The sequence below is a fragment of the Lutjanus erythropterus genome, chromosome 8 (genome assembly GCF_056507025.1).
Source record: "Lutjanus erythropterus isolate fLutEry1 chromosome 8, fLutEry1.hap2, whole genome shotgun sequence".
Taxonomy (NCBI): domain Eukaryota; kingdom Metazoa; phylum Chordata; class Actinopteri; order Lutjaniformes; family Lutjanidae; genus Lutjanus; species Lutjanus erythropterus.
This window is the reverse complement of record NC_139324.1, coordinates 24,794,721-24,814,877: the sequence shown is the minus strand read 5'-3', so window position 1 is coordinate 24,814,877 and position 20,157 is coordinate 24,794,721. Positions and strand designations below refer to the sequence as shown.

General features: G+C 40.8%; 1 protein-coding gene across 1 annotated transcript; it reads left to right on the top strand.

Moving 5' to 3' along the window:
- The first annotated feature begins 876 nt into the window (after positions 1 to 876).
- cd101 (CD101 molecule) lies at positions 877 to 13,898 on the top strand. Its single transcript, XM_084725003.1, has 12 exons — positions 877 to 1,015; positions 1,745 to 2,119; positions 2,236 to 2,652; positions 2,793 to 3,197; positions 4,651 to 5,022; positions 6,343 to 6,714; positions 6,849 to 7,241; positions 8,947 to 9,357; positions 9,495 to 9,887; positions 10,032 to 10,433; positions 11,953 to 12,345; positions 12,461 to 13,898. The coding sequence occupies exons 1-12, from the start codon at positions 949 to 951 to the stop codon at positions 12,658 to 12,660; spliced, it is 4,200 nt and encodes a 1,399-aa protein (XP_084581129.1). The 5' UTR covers positions 877 to 948; the 3' UTR covers positions 12,661 to 13,898.
- The last annotated feature ends 6,259 nt before the right edge of the window (positions 13,899 to 20,157 follow it).

Genomic DNA, 20,157 nt, shown 5'->3' with positions numbered 1-20,157 from the left:
ACACTGACTGTTTATTCAAGTGTGCAACATAAGACATCCTTGGAAGAACAAAATAAAAAAAGACAAGAGGTTCACTGTTAGACTCATGTCTGTTTGTCCAGCACCACTAAAATATTCTTCTCTGTACTTCCTCAAACTTCCCAGCATTTATCTCCACAGTCAAAGCAACAGCTCATGTTGACATGTGAATATGAAAGCTGCAGTAGACGTGTATGCTTTCATCGTCTCCACTGAGTGGCACTATTGCCTCATTGTCAACAACACTATTCAAACACAATCTACATGAGCCCAAACTTGATTCCTGTTTCAGTGTTTGTTGAACGGGTCAAACTTGGATGCAAGCTGTTTCCCAGCAACACAACATAACCACAGTCACTGTCCGACTGGCTTGCGGAAGTGTATTGTCATGTTTATTATGTTTTAATGTTCGTATTCTGCCAACAGTTTTAATTCTGCAGGAAAAGTAAATGAAAAGTGTTTGGTGCTGCTGAGACATGGATGAGGTATTGATCCGTGAAGATTCTGATCGGTGGGAGACTAGAACAACACTTCACATTATTTCAGGTAACTTGTGGTTGAGCAAACACATGATGCACATGAGCACCAAAGGTTTTTTCCACAGATACTGTATATAACTAAACCACAACCACACTGAGCATGAATCTAGGACAAAGCCATTAACCTGCTGGTTTGTGCTTTTTTTATTTCAAAACTCCACCACAAGACACCTGCACATGCACATTATTGAAACATGTAAGTGATTACAATAGATTACAGCTGTGCCTGTGAGTGCAGTATGCAGAAAATATTTCAGACTTCCTCTCCATGTACGTACAGGAAGTATTAACCACTTCACTGTCTGTGTAAGAGCACAGATAGACTTCCACATAGTGAAGGGCTTGATCACAACTCGTGTGAGTGCAGTGTTGCTACTCAATCAGGTTCAGGATGAGCTGCTCCCGGCAGTCCTGTTGGAGAGCCAGTTTCTTCTGTCTGTGGCTGTTTCTGCACTGTGGTGAGTAGAAAGTTATGTTTACATCCTACAGTTGGATTAGATTCTGATAAGTGACCATGCTGAGTAAAAATATGGTAGTATAGCTACTTAAATCTATCTATCTATCTATCTATCTATCTATATTTCTATATTTCTATATTTGTATATACATAACACATACATACATCTTGTTAAAAACCACTGAGCATAGCTAACAGTGTTTAAGAATGGTAGGTAATATAGGTATGTTGCTTATAGCAGGCAGTCAACCAGAGAGTCTTCAAACAGCCTAATTTAACTGGACAGTTTGTTGAGAATGAGAATGTTGTGAGATTTTAAACTGTGCAGACTTAGGCATGTATCACAAATTGTTATTCCTTATTTAAATGTGGTGAGAACAGTTGATTAGTGACTACTCTAATAACCACTGCAGATTTGCATGCACAGTTGTTGGCTCAATTATTTGTAAAAAAAAAAAAAAAATGCATGAGACATCGATCAAGAGAGGAAGGGGGCCACAGAAACTAGGGCCTATAACTTTGTTTTTCATTATGCTTACAGCTTACAGCATAATGAAAATATGCTTCACACTATATAAATGTATATTCTGTAATGTGCAAAGCAGCTTAATATTGAAGCAAAGGTTAGACCCTGGAGTAGGCTGTAGCACCCTTATAAACCATGACTGACACTTTACAGGGCAGTATTCAACTGACTTCAACGTGTGTGTTTTGTCTGTGCTTCACTCAGGAGAGGCCAGAGTGCACACTGAAGCACAGTCTGGACCTCTGTATCGTGTGGTGGGCTCTACACTCTCCATCTCCTGCAACGTGAGTGGCTTTGCCAGAGCCGACAGTAAACAAGAATTTGAATTCCGTGTTAGGAAGCCTTCAAAACCATTATTCGACATCAACATCATCAGCACCAGTGACAGTGATTTCGGCTATGCCGTGTATTCACCCCGTGTGAGCAGTGGGGAAATCACTCTGACACACAAGTCTCCAACCTCAGTCATCTTTCAGATAAAAAGCTTACGGAAAGATGATGAAGGTGAATTTGAGTGCTCTGTAATCAACTCACAAGCTGTTTATGATGGAACCTACAGTGCTAAGACGACAGTGAAAGGTAATCTGTGTACTTTGATTTTGAAGACTTTTAAATGTAACTGCATTGCTGTTTTGTAAGATGGCAACAGTGTATGACTGACATGTCTTGGTGTTTGTTTCTGATGTGCACCACAGTGATTGACGACTCCCTAAGTGTTTCCTCACCTGCCTCCACCTCACTGAGCTATAATGAGGGCGATGCTCTCACTTTAACATGCCAAGCCTCCAGCAACACCATCCAGCACACCCACCTGTCTCTTGTCTGGTATCTCCATAAGAATGGTGAGGACAACGCTCAGCCCATCATTTCCCTGGACAGAGATTTCACTCTGAGCCCAGGCCAAGGGTTTAAAGACCGCTACCAAGCCGGACTCATACGGTTAGATAAGATTGGAGAGGCCACGTACAAGCTAAAGATGTCTCAGCTGGAGGTGTCAGACCAAGGCAGGATCTACTGCAAGGGTCAGGAGTGGATCCAAGATCCTGATCGCTCCTGGTACTCTATCGCACAGAAGGATGCAGAGGAAACTGTACTGAACGTCAGAGCCAGAGGTGAGACGCAGCTTTTTTCAATTGATTTTATCTATGAAAAGAGTTGACACATTCATCCTCATGCTTCCTCTATACCGTTGTTGTGGCCTCTTGACAGGATGTGTTTTTTTCTCACTGTGCTTATTTTTTACCACAAGCAGCAGTGGTGCCAGACACGTCGTCTCTGATGGTGAGAATTGCAGCACAGCCGACAACCCTGCAGGAGGGGCAGGAGCTTTCCCTGTCCTGCAGCATAGACACACAGAACCTGCAGGAAAAGTTCATCTCTGTGGCCTGGCTCAGGGAAAATACTGAGCTGGCCCGCATCGGCCCTACAGGCATCCTGTCCGTGGGGCCCGACTACAGTGTGAGAGCGAAAGAAGGAGAGCTCAGGGCAGCTCGAACAGGTGACAAAGATTATCGTCTCATATTGCAGCCTGTCAGAATCGAGGAACAAGGAGCGTATATCTGTAGAGCATGGCCTCAGAACAGAGGCCAGGATGGTGCCTTTACACAGGGAGCACCACAGGACTCCAGGCCACAGATAGTCACCATCTCAGCCACAGGTCAGCAAGAGAATCATTCATTTTAATTTTCTTACCTGTTTGATTTACTCATATCATTCTTTAATGTTACTATACTGAATTATTGTCAGTGTTAGCTAGCTTAGCTAAAAGTTATGCTGCATCCAAATTTCCATACCACTACATGTATGTTAGTATGACCAAAACCTTAAATGAAACCAATCATACATGAGGTGCATATTATTTCTGGGGAAAGATTACAGTATGAAAGACCTGGACACTAAACCAGCATAAATTTCCAACAATGCCATGGAGTCGTGATGACAGCAACAACATAACAGACAAAGACAGACAGCAACCAAGGTAGCTCTGGCGTAACTTCAATAATCCTTCATTTTAACTGTAAATATGATTTCACTTTGCCAAGTGGAATTTATTTTTTAAATTAGTTTGTTGTTGGTACGGGTTGCCATGGTTTCCCATCTCCAACCAGCAAGGAGGCTCTGAGGAAGTGACCAGATACGAGATGAGCAGAGCATCTGAAAAGATACATACTGTTTATTTATGTATATATTTTGAACAATGGTACACATTTTTGGTATGTAGTGCAGAGGATATGATGTCAGATGCAGGGTAAAGTCTTCACGGTAGTTACTGTCATAATACACCATACATCTACGCTTCAGTTGCATCACATAGACAGCATTATTGTGTTGGTAGCTAGTTTGCCTAACACACTTATTTAGCCTGTGTTAACTCACTCCTTGGAAATAAGATGAGAATGTTGTTTTCCTCTTATAATATGGACAGAACCAAGCACATAATCCAAAGTAAGTTGAACCCAGCTGTGACAAATATGTACAAGCAGATGATGTGGTAAGAAGTAAGCTAACTGATAAAAATCAATGTGAGAAATCTTGCTGTGAAACAAACTGTAGATGAATTAATGAAGAATTATATAACAATATTACTGTGAGCAAGAAAGGACATTGCCAAACAGTGACGGGAATCAAAAACTGTACAATAAATCGATAGAGCTAATGTAAATATATGTGTCTCGGTATCTCCTCCTCTTCTTCAGTCATTATAAATTCAGCCATTGTCCTATGGTCAGCAAATTATTTCACTTCTAAGCAACCTGGTGTGTGTCCTTTAAGATTTCTGAGGAAAATAGTTGCTAAGGACCTTCTAGCAACACATAAGGGAATACTTAAGTTGCTAAGGGCAAACTCTAACAACATCCTATGGAAATCCTTTGGGTACATTTCATTTGAACTTTCATTTTTTCCTTCGGCATCCTCAGAAACAAATTTGATGGAAATCTCAACCTAAGTGGTTTTATGCAACTGGCACTGGATCTTAAGTTTAAAGCAGGGTTGTGAATGTTGATTGTGAAAGACTTGATGTTAATATTAATGCCAATAAGATTATTAATACATTTTCTGTCCTCTCAAACACACTTACATCTCCTGTCTGTTCCCTTGTCTTTTCATAGCAAGTGGGCTCTCGCTTGAAATGCAAAACAGTGTGAGCGTTAATGAAGGCGACAGGCTGAAGCTCACCTGTAAAGTGCAGGGGGTCACAGGTCAGCTCTCCGTCACCTGGCAACACAAATCAGCGTCCACATCAGCGGCCACTTTCACCACTGTCATCAGTCTCACTCCGGAGGGTGTTATGGAGAAAGCGGAGGAGTTTGCGAGTCGCAAAGTAAAGGCGACGCGTCCAGCAGCTGACACCTTCACCTTTGAGATTGACGAGATCACACCTTCTGATGCAGGTGTCTACGAGTGCGTTGTGTCCGAATGGAAAACCAATAGCAAGACCAGCAGCCAGTCACAGACGGCCACTGTGACAGTGTCTCCTGCAGGTAAGACATGTCTCCGTATGTCTGTGTAGCACAAACAGGGTTGGGAGGGTCACTATAAAAGTTTATTCTGATAAATTCACTGATTATGTGTTGAAAATGTAATCAGTAAGATAACCCAAATATCCCAGGTTTAAGGTAACTTGATTACTTTCCATTACACACTTTGAATACTCTGAGGCTGAATATTCTGGTTTTCAGAAGATTCTTCCCAACAGCTACCTTTACATGGACCTGAATATTCCATTCATCCGAATAATAGCCCAATTAGAATTAAAATGCCTCATGTCACCACCTCAGTCAGAAGGCCTGATTTGAAGGAATCAGGTTGATAGGGGAGATTTAAATCTTTGAAAATCCATTCAGTAGAAACATATTAGTGCATAATAACAGGTGGAATATCAGGTGGAATCACTTCTTCTTCTGTTACATATCAAAAAAGTTATATTAAATCATTTGGACGTGTAAATTTGCATCTTAATGGAACACTTTACCATGTAAGCAGTTAAGCTGAATCTCTAATGAGAATGATTTCATTTGGGTCAAATAAATATTGTCCATGTAACGTCAGCTAATGTTTTGATGATCCCTGATCTTTCCCGTGGTACCACCAGCAAAACATGCACGCAAGAAATATCAAAGAAGAATACATTTTCCGAGTCCATTCCTGTCTTACAGAGGATGAACCTTTTCCATTTCAGCACTGCAGGACCGCCTCAGAGTTTTTAAGTTTTTTGCACTTGAGACATTTCAAAACCCAGCAGACAGATTGGCATGACATTTGCACGATCATGCTTCCAAGAGAAAATTGTTCTTGACTTTAATCATCACAAACTTTGCACTTTGAGCCAAACTATGGGTAAAGCTCTTAGAAAAGACTTGAATCTTCAAGAGGTTTCTTGTTCTGTCCAATACTTAAGTGTTAAGTAGAGTGTAATGAATATTGCAGGGGTCACTTCCAAGGCTGTAGACATTTGGTAAAAGCTATAGACTCGCTGCATATATTTGCATATAATGAGGAAAAACTGATTTTCTCAAATGTGTTAAGACAGCTTATCCCTTACCTTATACGTTTCATGTGAAGACAAGTAGGTTGAGACACAGATACATGATATTTAATGCATGAATGGACCTTTTTCTTGTTTTAAAGAAGGAAATGATATTGAGAGATGACGTGCAAGTGTGAGAATAAGTGCAGGATGACTAAGACAGTACTGTGGAAATATCAGTTCTTACTTTAAACACTCATGATTGCATGATGCTTGTATAATTACCAACTTCTCCTTTCTTACTTGCCTCAGCGGTTTTAAATTTTTGTTACAGATTCGTTTATGAAAGTGAATCTTATAAGTCGGAATAACAGAGTGAATTTTGGAGAGAATTTGGAGCTGATGTGCCGGGTCAGAGGGCCACGTATACCGATAACACTGATTTGGAGCCTGCAGCGTGATGCCTCAACCCTCGATAACATCCTGACACTGCACTCTGACGGTGGCATCAGTTGGTCTGGTGATCAGCACCGCTATCAGCTGAAAATACAGAAAAGAGGAAATGAAGTAATTTACTATCTCCTCATCAACGGTGCGAGCCAGAGGGAGGCAGGAAACTACCAGTGTGATGTGTCTGTCTTCCTGGAGAATGCGAACAAGAAGCTGCGTCCATCCAATCAGCTGGCTGTGAGTGTGCAGAACCCAGGTACCGCTGGAATGTTTTAAAGCTACATGCCTTTGCCATGTCTTTGGAGCAATTTGGATAAAAAAACTGCACAGTGTGTTCTATTTCTCTTTCTTTCTCACCATATGCAACTTAATTTTGTCTCCTCCTCCTAGTGAGCAAGCTCGTTCTGACCCCATCTCCCGCCCTGACAAGAAATATCAGCTCTGACATAGAAATAAAATGCTCAGTTACCTCAGAGCCCTCTGCATCGTCTCGCTATGCTGTCACCTGGCTGCTCCAGCAACAGGCAGAAAATAAGACCATTGTAAGTTCGGACCGGGATGCCCTCGTAACATTTGGATCCCAGGTAGAGCTGAGCCAAAGGCAGCGAATCAGCATGAAGCGCAGCAAAGGCCCCAGTTTTGAGTTGAGTATTCGTCAGGCTCAGATCTCGGACGAAGGATCTTACATCTGTGAGGTGGTGGAGTGGCAACAAGATCCTAGTGGTGATTGGTATCAGTTCTCGCCAGTGTCCAAAACTATAAGGATAACTGTTACTGAGCCCGGTAAGTTTGTATATCTTTAATTTGCAAACTGAAAATTTCATTTAACCCTTAAAATATGTCATCAACAACATGTATCATAGCCCATATCATCTTAAAGGCCCTGAAAACCTATTTTCTGCTTACTATAAGCGAGATGCTACGAGCAAATAACTGTAAGCCAAGTTCGAACAGTGCTTATTAAAAATGAGAGATTTCAGTATTTATCTTTTTCATTTCCTTTTTTACTTTAAGTGTTTGTGACTCCTTTTCTATGCACTAATCAGAGTTAAGCAACATTTTAATCATTTTCAGCACCATCAATTAATTGACCTGCCCACCCGTTTTTGCTCTGTGCTCCAATAACAGTTGAGCAGGTAATGGTGTCTCAATTTCAATATTAAATCCAAAATCGATCAAAATGAACTTTTGATTTTAAGAACTGAATCAAAAGGCAGTGATTCATTCTTTTTTTCTCTCTCTCTACCCTGCCTGCTTGGGACATTCAGCACAAAAAACCAACTTCAAAGATGACGCAGCGTAGCTCATCAGCCAATATATCACACTTGACACCGTACTGACTATTTTTTCAGAAGAATTTGAAAATGTAGGTGACAGTTGCCTGGGCATAAAACATTTTTTTTTCTTTATTATTGGTCTTTACAAATCAAGGCTCAATAGCCTCACAATAGTGTTCCCATCATTGCAACAAAAGGTTAAAATTGATCTCAAATTGAATCGTGACCCTAAAATCAAAAGTCATATCAATTTTTGGAATTGGAGAATCATGACACCATTATGAGCCAGCTTTGTTACCAGTAGAACATCAGTCAACTTTTTCCCTTCCTGTCTCGTGTATTTAGATATGTTATGTGGTAGGTCCTCTGAATATCAGATGTAACATCAATGATTGATGTAGATTAGATAGCTAGTTAGCTAGTGTTTTGCTAACATTAACTAACTTAAGACATGATTATATTGTTGATATTATTTTTATAGGTCCCCCTGCAACATCTTTTGACTCAAAATTTGTTTTTCTTTTTGATATAGAGCTTAACACATAGCTTCAGTAAAGAGAAACAGAAAACAGGAACAAGAAAGTGTGATTTTAGACCAATTCAGAAAAAGACCAATTCAGAAAAATGCTGAGAGGACTCCTAAACTAAGATAAAGCTGAACCCATTTATACAGATCATGTCATGTTTCATGACTGAACTGTGATTGGTTGACCGGGGACCAGTCTGTGTTAGCAAAACTTAACTATTTATCAGTACAAAGGAGCCATCTATTTTGTTATTAGATTGCTTTGACTTGTTAGTACACCAACTGAATGCTTATGAACTGGCTGACATTAAAACAGGGTTTTAAAAGTTCATTATCATTCTGTTTTTACAAAACACCGACACAATGAGACACATTACCTGCAGCGCATTACTGACTATGTGGTATTAGGGACTAGCAGTATGCTTAATTTTCTGACAATTTTCTATTTTCAGTGCTAAAAGCCTCTGAGACTTGCTATTTGACCAAAATCTTGAAGAGTCACGAAGTTAGGACTGTTCTTTGAATGTGGCCCCTGAACTTTTACTTTGATGTTTGCTTATTTTATCAGTATATAGAAATATATAGAAATACTTCAGATGTGAAAGTTTTCAGGGGCTTTGAACTAAAATAATTTGAGCTATCGATTGACTTTGCTTTGCTTTCTCTGCCCACTCTCCTCCTCCAGCCAGTGACCTTCATTTAGAAAAGACAGAGCGGTCGGTGTCTGCCACGCAGGGGGACGAGGTGGAGCTAAAGTGTAACATCATCTCAGGTGCATCCAGTCCTTCTGTTTTCTTAAAAGTCACTTGGCTGTACACAAGGAAAGATTCTTCCATCACGAATACCCTGGTGGAGCTTGATCACATGGGCCTGCTGAGTTACCCAGAGAACCAGGGGCTCAGTGACCTGCAGGGGCGCCTTCGTCTCTCCAGACCCACCCAGAACAGCTTCTACCTAGGGATTCAGAGGGCCCATGAGGGGGATAGCGGGACCTACCAGTGCCAGGTGGAGCAATACCAGCTGGATCAGGAAAGTCACTGGCAGCAAAAGGCCTCAGAAAGTACTGACCCCATCACACTGACTGTAAACCTTCCAGGTACGATCACATCTTTTAGAGTACTCTGCAGGCAGCTTTATGAATGTTGAAAATGTTTCCATAGATGTTTAGAGGAAAAGTTTGACATTTTGGGAACTCCTCACCATGTATGACTTATCGTTTTCTCCTCCTCCTAGAGAGCAAGCTCGTTCTGACCTCGTCTCCCGCCTTGACAAGTAATATCAACACTGACATTGAAATAAAATGCTCGGTTACCTCTGATGCCTCCACATCCTCTCGCTATGCTGTCACCTGGCTGCTCCAGCAACAGGCAGAAAATAAGACCATTGTAAGTTCCGACCGCGATGCCCTCATAACATTTGGACCCCATGTAGAGCTGAGCCAAAGACAGCGAATCAGCATGAAGCGCACTCAAGGCCCCAGTTTTGAGCTGAGTATTCGGCAAGCTCGGCTCTCAGACAAAGGATCTTACATCTGTGAGGTGGTGGAGTGGCAACAAGATCCGAGTGGTGACTGGTATCAGCTCTCATCAGTGTCCAAAACTATAGAGTTAACACTTAATGAGCCTGGTAAGTTCCTGTATCTTTAATTAGCTCACTGAAAATTTCTACATATGTTATTAAGCATTTTACCTAACATATGTCATGAAACTAAAATAATTTAAGTTCTCAATTTACTTAATTTTCTTTTCTCTGCTCACTCTTCTCCACCAGACAATGACCTTCGTTTAAATAAGACAGAGCAGTTGTTGAATGCCTCAGAGGGAGATGAAGTGAAGCTCAAGTGTAACATCATCTCAGGTGCATCCAGTCCCTCTTTTTCTTACAAAGTCACTTGGCTCTACACGAACGGCGTCACACGTGCCCTGGTGGAGCTTGATCACATGGGCCTGCTGAGTTACCCAAAGAACCAGGGGCTCAGTGACCTGCAGGGGCGCCTTCGTCTCTCCAGACCCACTCAGAACAGCTTCTGCCTAGGGATTCAGAGGGCCCATGAGGGGGATAGCGGGACCTACCAGTGCCGTGTGGAGCAATACCAGCTGGATCAGGAAAATGATTGGCAGCAAAAGGCCTCAGAAAGCACTGGTCCCATCATACTGACTGTAAACGCTCCAGGTATGATCACATTATTTAGAGTACTCAGTAGGCAGCTTTATCTTTATTACACTTCCTTACTAAGAGTCTGACAGGAAGGGTGATACCACTTTCATGTCTGTATGGCACATGTGAAGCTACCATTAGCTGGTTACCTTACTGTATCTGAGCTTTTAACTTGGCACAGTGACTGGAAACAGTGAAACAGCTAGCCTGGCTTTGTCCAAACATACAGATTGCTGCACAGTCATTGTGCATGCTTATTCACTGACCTGGCTTCCTGAGATGCTTAATGGAGCCATCATTAATGTTATTATTTAGACCTGTGCTTCTCCTGGTTTTACAAGTCAAAATATTTGCGTGTGTTGTTTGTTTGATTTTGTGCTAAGGAAGGCTAACCAGCTCCTTGCTTTTGTCTTATACATAGACAGTAGAATTAGTGGAGTCGAGTCTGAAAAGTGAAACCATTGCACAAGTGACTTAAACCTGGGCTCAACCTTCTTATTTTTTTGTATGACCTCAGTAAATAATACGTTTATGGTTTCAATCGCTAGTTTCAAGTCTTCTTCTGTACAGCATGATGCTCATTTAGTAAACTATGGTCCCATTTAGAGTAAACTAGATGAAAAAGCAGGGTATGCCTTAGGCAGGGGGTCATTTTCAGTGAGCCATCCAGTGCAACACGCACACAAAACTCAGATCGAATTGTCAAACTATACAGCATTGATGAAATACAGATAAAGATTCGGTTACAACATTGCTTATTTTTTGCTTAAAATGTTGTGACCATGCAGCCACCATTGTCCTTCCTGTTTTCAACGAAGTTTAGAAACGTATTTTGTTGACTGTTTAGTTGTAAATTGCATAAGAAATTATAAATTGTGACAAGGCAGGCCACCATTACATTTTCTAATGAACAGACAAGCCAAAATCTAAACCAAGCTTAAGTTGCAGTGAGTCACCCACCAGCTCCACGCTCTCATCGGTTTAAGTACATACTCTGGTTGCAAAAAGACAAAATGGCAACCCCCACTGTCCCAATAGCCAAGCTTCAAAATGGTGCTCCATAAACCAATGGGTTACGTCATGGTGGCTACAGCTACTAATCCTACTGTCAGTGGTCTCTCTCAGTAAGAAAGATAATAAGCACATTTACCAAAATGTTGTAAAATTCCCTTAAGTCTTGCAACAGTCATACTCTAATACCAGAATCATATGATGGTGTTTGTACTGTATGTTTGCATGTAGTCTTCTGGTTTCAACCACACGGCTGTTTACCAGCAAAATAACCACTTCTCTAATTGAGTTGTCAATTTTTTTTGTTCTAGTGGTGTTGTTGACGGTTTTATGCAGTTTGTTATTTATACTTGTACATCTGTCCAATTTGTTCTGCTCTTTTGCTTTACTGAATTATTTTCTCGTGTTGTCTGTTTCTGCCTTTTGTGCTGTACCTAGGAATTAAATTAACGTATTGATTGGCTTGCCTTGTTAAACTGAAGTTAAATAAAATGTGTCTTTTTACTTGTGTGCTTTTTCACAGAGAAAAAACTGTCCATTGTAACGAAAGAAGGGGAGTTTAACGTGAGCACATCCCAGGAGTTCACCATCCCCTGTAATATCACCAAACAATCCAGCAATGAATCCAAGTTCCAGGTCATGTGGTTTTGGCAGAAAGAGGCAAAAAGTGAGCAGCTCCCCGTATTTGCAGCTTACAGAGACTCCACCCTACAAGACACATTTGGGAAGGGTGATCGGCTAAGATTTAGCCACCCTATGCCCAACCAATTCAGCCTTACAGTGTTGAAGCCACGTCCTGAGGATAGTGGTCTATATTTCTGTGAGGTAGAAGAGTGGATCCCATCTCTGTCTCACGGGGAGAGGAAGGTTGGAGCGGAAAAGTCTGGATATTTGACTGTTAATATCTACGGAGGGGGTAAGCACATCTTAATGTGATTAGCAGTATCTCTCAGTTAAGATCAGTTGAAGATCTTGTTACAACATGTGCATGTGGACACAAGTAATACATCTCTTAATCTTTGTCTTTGCAGGAGATGTCGGAGCCGTCTCTGAGTCAGAATGCAAATCGGGTATCTTGATAGGGATTATTGCAGTTCTTGTCATCGTCATACTGGTGGTCCTGATCATACTGGGGCTGAAGGTGTGTGCGAGCAAGGGAGGAAAGAAGTCGGAACCATCTCTGTGGACAGAGCAACACCCCCTGAACGCCAAACCCAGTGCAGAGACCTGAAACTCATAGACCAGGAGAGGAGAGGAGAGGAGAGGAGGAATGCTCTCATGTTTTTTTATGTGCCATGTAATATATGCAATAATTTTTTATATTACAAAACATTCCACTGTAGCCTTTTTTTTCATTTTTATTAAAAGTTTAATAATTCTTGTTTAAATGAATCTGTTGATAATGTTCCATAAAATAATTGTTTAAATGTTTTACTGTGCAGCTGGGAATAATTTTGCCTTTATGAATTAATGAAATTCATTAAACCCTTAAAATTAAACAGGCACTTTTCATTTTACAGCTAAAACTTCTTTGCATAATCACCAGCGTCTTACTGCCTGCAGTGGACAGTTGAGGTAGGCAGCAGATCAACTTTGTGGCTTTACACCTACAAAGAAACATCCTCGCAGTGACAGATTCCTTTTTATGTTGCAACATACCAGGCAGCTCAGTACCATCTTTGATTAGGAGAAGCATAGCATGTCTCAGGGAGCAGCTACGCACGAAATGTGGTGAGATTTGAAACTTTTCTCCGTAAGTAACACAGCGATGAATCAACCAGGAAATGCTCTGTGGTTCGGCAAGAGCACAGGATGGCTGTGTGGTCTGCAAATCTGCTGAAATGTGAATATGACATGCAGGCAGAGGCACAGTATTCTGTAAGAAGTTACTTTAGTTCAAGTAGAAATCAGCCAGTGCAAACGTTATGTCTGTTGTCAAAACTTACTTGTCTTGCTAAGGGTTGCCCATTGTTTTTGACGATTAGATCAAAGATACAGAGCCAGAGCTTTTTGGTCTGGAGGAATGTTCTTGATTAGCCAAAATCAGCTGAGCATGTCTTTCAATTCGTGAAAAACCAGACCGAAGGTAAAACCCACATAAACAAGCAAAAAGTTGAGATGACAGCAGCACAGGCCCGGTAGAGCATCACTAAATATGAGTTGCAGACTTCAGGCAGTCATTTCCTGTAAGTTACAAATGATTCCAGTTCTATCAGCAACTTGATTGCTTGTCTGTCTTGACATAAGTTTGTTTATTACTCAAACTTCTTACACCACTTTCTAACTGGAAGCGATGTGAAGGAGCGAGTGAGCAGACATCACGTCATTTCAGTTCTTATCAGTGAGGATTTCCTAATCAGCACCATGCATTAGCAAACAGGCAAAGTGATTTGTCACTTGTTTTAAAAAAGCTTCCCCTATTTCCATTTTTGCAACATTTTTGTGCACTTGCTTCACCTCCAACCTATTTTTTTTTTGGGGGGGGTCAAAATTGACACAGGTCCTTGACATTTCCATTTACACTCATCAAATTAGTCAACAGGAACAATGAGAGACTAATTGGCCCATCCTAAATCCTGCCCTTTTCCCTCTGTGCTCCAATAACAGTTGAGCAAGCTTGGTACCCGGCAGAACCTCAGTCAACTCCCTTCTTTCCCTTTTCCTGTACTTAGATAAGCTTGTCTATGATAAAAAGAAAACAAACTTTGAAGATGGTTAAAAAGATGTTGCTGGGAGACCTGTAAAAATGACATATAATCACATCTTAAGTTAGCTGTTAACAAATGGCTAGCTAACTAGGTAATCTAAATCAATCGTTGGCCAGGTAGTTACATCTGACAGCTAATATTAGAAATCTTTCTATCTTCAAAATTTGTACAGGAAACAGCAAATGAGAAAGCTGAGTGAGGTTCATTCAGGTGCAATGCTTGCGCAACTGTTATTGGAGCTCAGAGCAAACAAAGCAAGAATTAGGAAAAAAGTGTCAGCTTTTATATGAGTCACAGTACCTTTTTTATAGTGATGTCCTCAAAAAAGATGTGTTTGGATGGAAAACAGGGAGCTGTTAGGAGTTACGAGTAAGTAAACTGTCCTCCAGTTACATAGAAAAGTTGGTAATGAATACATAAAACTTAACTTACTCGTCTGCAGAGGGAAGAATCACAACTGGTGCCACTGCGACTCCACTCAGGGTATATTTGGACAATTTTTTGGATTCCATCAAGGTCAAAAACCTTCATGTTATGACTGATCCTGACCTAAACTTTGAATGCCACATTAGAAACATGATTAAAGTGCCCTTGTATGAGAAATATTGCCAGAGTAAGACAGTTTCTCTCCTAGGCAGACACAGAGGAGTTAAAACACACTTTTATCTCCAGCAGGATAGACTATTATAGCACCGTTCTGTCTGGCGTGTCTAAGAAAACTATTGGTCAGTTTAAGTTTGCACAGAATGCAACAGCATGTGTTCTGACAAAAACCAGACAGTAAAATCTTCACAGCGGTTACCTCTCAGTCAGATAATTAATTTTAAAATTCTTTTTCTGGTTGTTAATTTGCTGAATGGCCTTGTGCCATCTTATCTGTCTGACATTGCAGACAAGATATATATGTCCTTAGATCCTCTGACTCAAATCTCTTGATCGTTCCAGGGGTCAGAACTAAAAGGCGCGGAGAGGCAGTCTTTGGTAATTACACCCCAAAACTCTGGAACAGTCTGCCTGTGGCCTTTAGGGGCTCTAAATCTGCTGACACTTTCTAACAAAAAACACACATCTTTTTACCATTGCTTTCTCCTTGCTCTTGTTTTTTCTTAACCATTGGTTGTTTTGTCTTTCCTCATACTGCAGTTTTGATTAAATTTCATTATATATTTTTTTATTTTCCTAATTTTTATTGTTTTATCACCTGCCTTTATGGTAAGCACTTTGCATTGTGTATATGAATCGTGCTATATAAATAAAGTTAAACTTGAAACCAATCTTTTAAATTGTCCTATTTTATTTTGGTCCCGTAAAGTTAGGAGACCGTTCAGGCTATACATCCCACATAGTCTGTCTGATTAATGTATAAGCGCTTTCAAAGTATCGACACAGGTGGCACTGTACCTGTGCAGTAAGCTGTATGTTTTCACATGAATGCATGTGAGATTCTGAATCTCTGCCATAATGCAGTTGCTGCTTTTTAACAGATGTTCCCACTACACAAAATTGGATGCTGGAGAGTAATCAAGTCAAACCTAGAGGAAAAAGAAAGTAGTGCCTCTCCGTCTCTCCACCACCTCCCTTTCTCCCTGCATCAGCCCTATCAATGTTTAACACCCCATCTGTGTAAGAGACAAGAATAGAACCCATTTCTTGCTTTCACTATTGAGGAAACAAGCCCAGACACCAGACTACTCCCATACAGAGAAAGGCTTTGTATGTACAGCTTAAGGTAAAACTAACTGGGGTTATCCAAAAGATGTGAGGGACTAAAAGTACAATGAGGAGGTTCGAGGCTGGCTGGAGTCCTCTCAGCCCCAGAGAGATGATGTAGCAACACTGTCTTTGGTCTCGAATTATACCAGCCCTTCACAGTCTGGTGGACTGGCTCCCTCTTACAGCCTCCCTCTTAACTTTACTGTAATTCCACTCCCTTGCGTTTCCATGGCAATGCCTGTCAGAGCAAACAAAGAAACATTGAATTTGGGAGGCAAATCAATGCTTGTGTCTATGCAGCAAATGCTCGATGTAACAGGGACAAACTAACGTGTGCAACAGCAGCCATGCTAGAACTCTGTTGTCATGCTATCTGCCTTAATAAAGTTGTGAACATTAACATATGAAACAGTCACAGCATCAGTTCTTGTTTTGCCATTGCATACAGTGCATGAAGTGCAAAGTGGGAGTTATAAGACTACACTCTTTAATCCCCCCTTTCCAATTATCCAAAACTCTTGACGATAGAAGTAGGAACTCATTCTGGGAGAATGGTGACACCGATATATGCGCATATTTTTCTTCACCTAATTGTAGACAACATTAAATCTCTCCTGCAGTGGAATTAACATATTATTATGCTTACTCTTATCGCGATGGCCCGCTGGCAGAAGCAGACATACAACTAAAATACAATGCTTTTCAAAATGTTCACATTCACTCGGCAAAATTAGAAAACTACTGCTGACAGTTTTATCTTCGCTGGTGCCTGTTTCTCTTTGTTCTTCACAAATTTGTCATAGTGGTCAGAATTATGGCTCTTACAATGGACAATTAAATTTGTAGTGTTAAAGGAATGCAGTCTGGCTCCTTCTTGCATGACAGCGCTGAGCAATATTTGTATATAACCTTGCTACTCATTTTGGACACCTCAAAAAAGCTCCACACTGCAGACATTGTCTTGCATGTACGTAATTAAAGCAACACCTTATCGGCCTGTCATATGAGCAGAAATGTTCATTTCTGGCCAATACAATATTTCTTTTTAAAGCCTTCACTGACCGATACGGACGATGAGCCAATATTATCGTGCGTCCCCATTCAGAAGATAATTTGGTTCCCAGTTCGCCGGCAGAGCTGGATGCTTTGAGCCTGTAATCTCTCCTGCTATGATCTCATTCCAGATCTGATTTGGCATCAGCTTGATGCTCTGTCCTTCATGTGCCATGAATGGACTGGGTTTATGGAAATCATGTAGCCATTGTTCCGTAACATATTGAACTGCAGGAACATAAAAGTTGTTAATGCACACGTAACCACCACCATCATTAAAGGTTTACCATATTGACTGTAATGTCACAGCAAAGTAGGGGAGATGAAGGATGAACTTTTGGTTTACAGTCAGTAACTCAGTGGTTCATGCTAGATCTCTCAAACTTTTATAAATGGTATGCATATGTATTTACTACAAATAAAACACATTTGGACATTTAATACATAATCACTGACAATTTAATGTCAAATACAAAGTGTTCTGTTCTTAAAGCCAATACTTATTTTTGGAGCGCAAGAACAATGTCACAACTAACCCAGTGTTACAACACTCCCTGGTCTCCCCCACAGTAGATATCTGGAATCAAAGAAACTGTTTCTTGTTAATGAAACAGAAAGAAAGTTACTCATCTGAAAGCAAAAGCAACTCATTTGAAAACAAAAGAAAGACGAGTCTGTCTGGTTTATTGACACACCCAAATGTCACCGTGCCATAAATAATGTGTACTTTCACATGTGCATTGATGATCCTTCTACTTTTCCTCTTGTGCCACCATAAACTTGCCATTTTTTGTTTTTTTTAGTCAAATGTCTCAACCAATATTGGACGGTTTTCCATAAAATTAGGCGCAGACATTCATGGTGCCCAGAGGATGAACGCTCATTGCTTTGCTCATCCCCAAAGCATTTCGAACACCGAAAGCATGTAATTTTTAGTCAGTACTTCAGTTAGAAAGTGAAATTTCTCAACATTTAAGGGGTTGATTGCCAGAACATTATGTACAGACATCTGTGGCTCCCCAGAGACGAATCCACCAGCTTTAGTGATCCCCTGACTTTTCCTATAGTGCCACCTTGAGGTTGACAGTCTTGGTACAAGGTGAGGTGTCTGAACTATTTAATGGTTCACTACGAACTTTCCCCTGACATTCATGTCCCCCTCAGAATAAATTGCAATAACTCTGCTTATCCCTTGACTTAATGTCTGGTGCTATCAGGTCAAAATTTTCAATTTGTCCAATACTCATACATCATACCCGCCAAAAAAGGTATTCTCTGTGCTGAACAGCAGCTGTTAGCATGCTTTCACACTGCAGTAAGATGTCGAACATGGCAAACATCATCAATGTAAGCATAATAGCGGCTGACTTTTGACTCTTTGTTATGAGATGTCAAAATGTCCTCTGGGAGAAAGGTCTGTGTGGTCTATGCATCCTGCCTTTCTTACTGTTACCAGAGGCAGTTGGCATCTGTGTCAACCCAGTCTCCTAGAAATTACACTTGTATATTATTAAATTATTTTCATAATTAAGATGAGGTGAGAACACAGGATATTCCACTTATCCAGAGTCAGGTCACAGTGGTTCTCCCCAGAAACACAGCTGCACCTGGGGGATCCCGAGGCATTCCCAGGCCAGATGAGATATGTAATTGTTTCGGTGGGACGTGCCCGGAAAGCCTCCAGAGGAAGTTTGTTCAGGATGCCTGAACCACCTCAGCTGGCTCCTTCTGACGTGAGGGAGCACGGGTTCTACTCCGAGCCCCTCCGGGTTTATGAGCTCCTCACCCGTAGCTATAAGGCTGAGCACAATCACCCTACGAAGCAAACTCATTTCAGTTGCTTGTATCCGCAATCTCATTCTCGCAGTTGCTGCCCAAAGCTCATGACCTCAGGTGAGGATTGGAACGTAGATCGACTGGTAAATTGAAAGCTTTGCCTTTAGCTCCTTCTTCACCACAATGGCCCAGTACAATACCTGCATTTTACCACGTTCATTTTACCACTAGCGAACAATACGCTGAGATATTTGAACTCCTTTGCTTCAGATAGGCAGGAATGAAAGCCAGTAAGTATCATTATCTTCATACAACCAAAGATTGTGCAATAATAAATGATTCTTATCCTTATTAATAAGCATTGCACATTTAAAAAAAGAAAAAAAATAATACAGTATTTCTTGAATTAAGGTCAAATATGAAGCTCTTGACATGGGAGATTTTTCCCTTTACAAGTTGAATCTACTCTAATAGGGTTTAGCAGACCAACATTCATGCAGGATCTTTGGTCTACCTTTTTTCAGACTGAATGAACTGTGAAGTTATTCTTCATATTTATTGTTTGGAAACACATCTGAGCTGCTAACAGCTTTTTCTGTATATTTTTTCACCTTTTTCGTGGTTTCATTATTCTTTCAATCAATGAAGTTGCACAAAAACACTGTTGCTATGAGGAAAGATGCACTCATGACCATCAGTGAAAAGTTTACTTACGTTGGTGTGTGTGTTTTAGTATGTCAACTGGATGCTGCTCTTTCACAGCAACTTGCTCCCCACCCGGAGGGAGAAATCCACTGTTTTCTGGCGGAGAACCATGACCTCAGACTTGGAGATACTGACTCTCATCCCAGCCGCTTCACACTCAACTGCAAATATCATGATTTTGGGTAGGTTTAGGCAATAAAAGCACTTTGTTTAAGGATTGGGAAAGATCATAATATTGGTTAAATATTAATAAATAAATCTCATGTCTCAAGCTGACTTTTGAATAATGTTGTAGTCACGACGACTGAACATGAATTGCAAAATTGCCAGGTGCGTTAATTAACATTATCTTCATAGAAATCATTACGTTTCCCATTAATTTGCACATTTCCTGTTGCAAATTAGTTGTGTATTAACATATTTTGTTGGAGACGACACTGTTTGTGTGCATTCAACTGTGCCCTGTCAAAGCTATCACACACACATCAGGAAAAGGATAATGTGTCCTGGCAGAAGTAGGGGTGACACAAGGGGAGAGAGACACTCAAACTACCATCTGCACAAATTACGTAACGGCTCTCCTGAAATCTGAAAGTCTTCTCTCAAATACTTTTTGCCTGCTCTCACCTCGCTGAATCTCTTTGCTTATACCCTCAGCTCCTCCAGACTCCCTCATGGCCCTGTCTTTGCCTTTGATATTCCCATTTCTCACAAGAAGAGGACACGGACCTGACACAACTGCCTTCTGTTCCTCGCTGAACCATAATCTACAT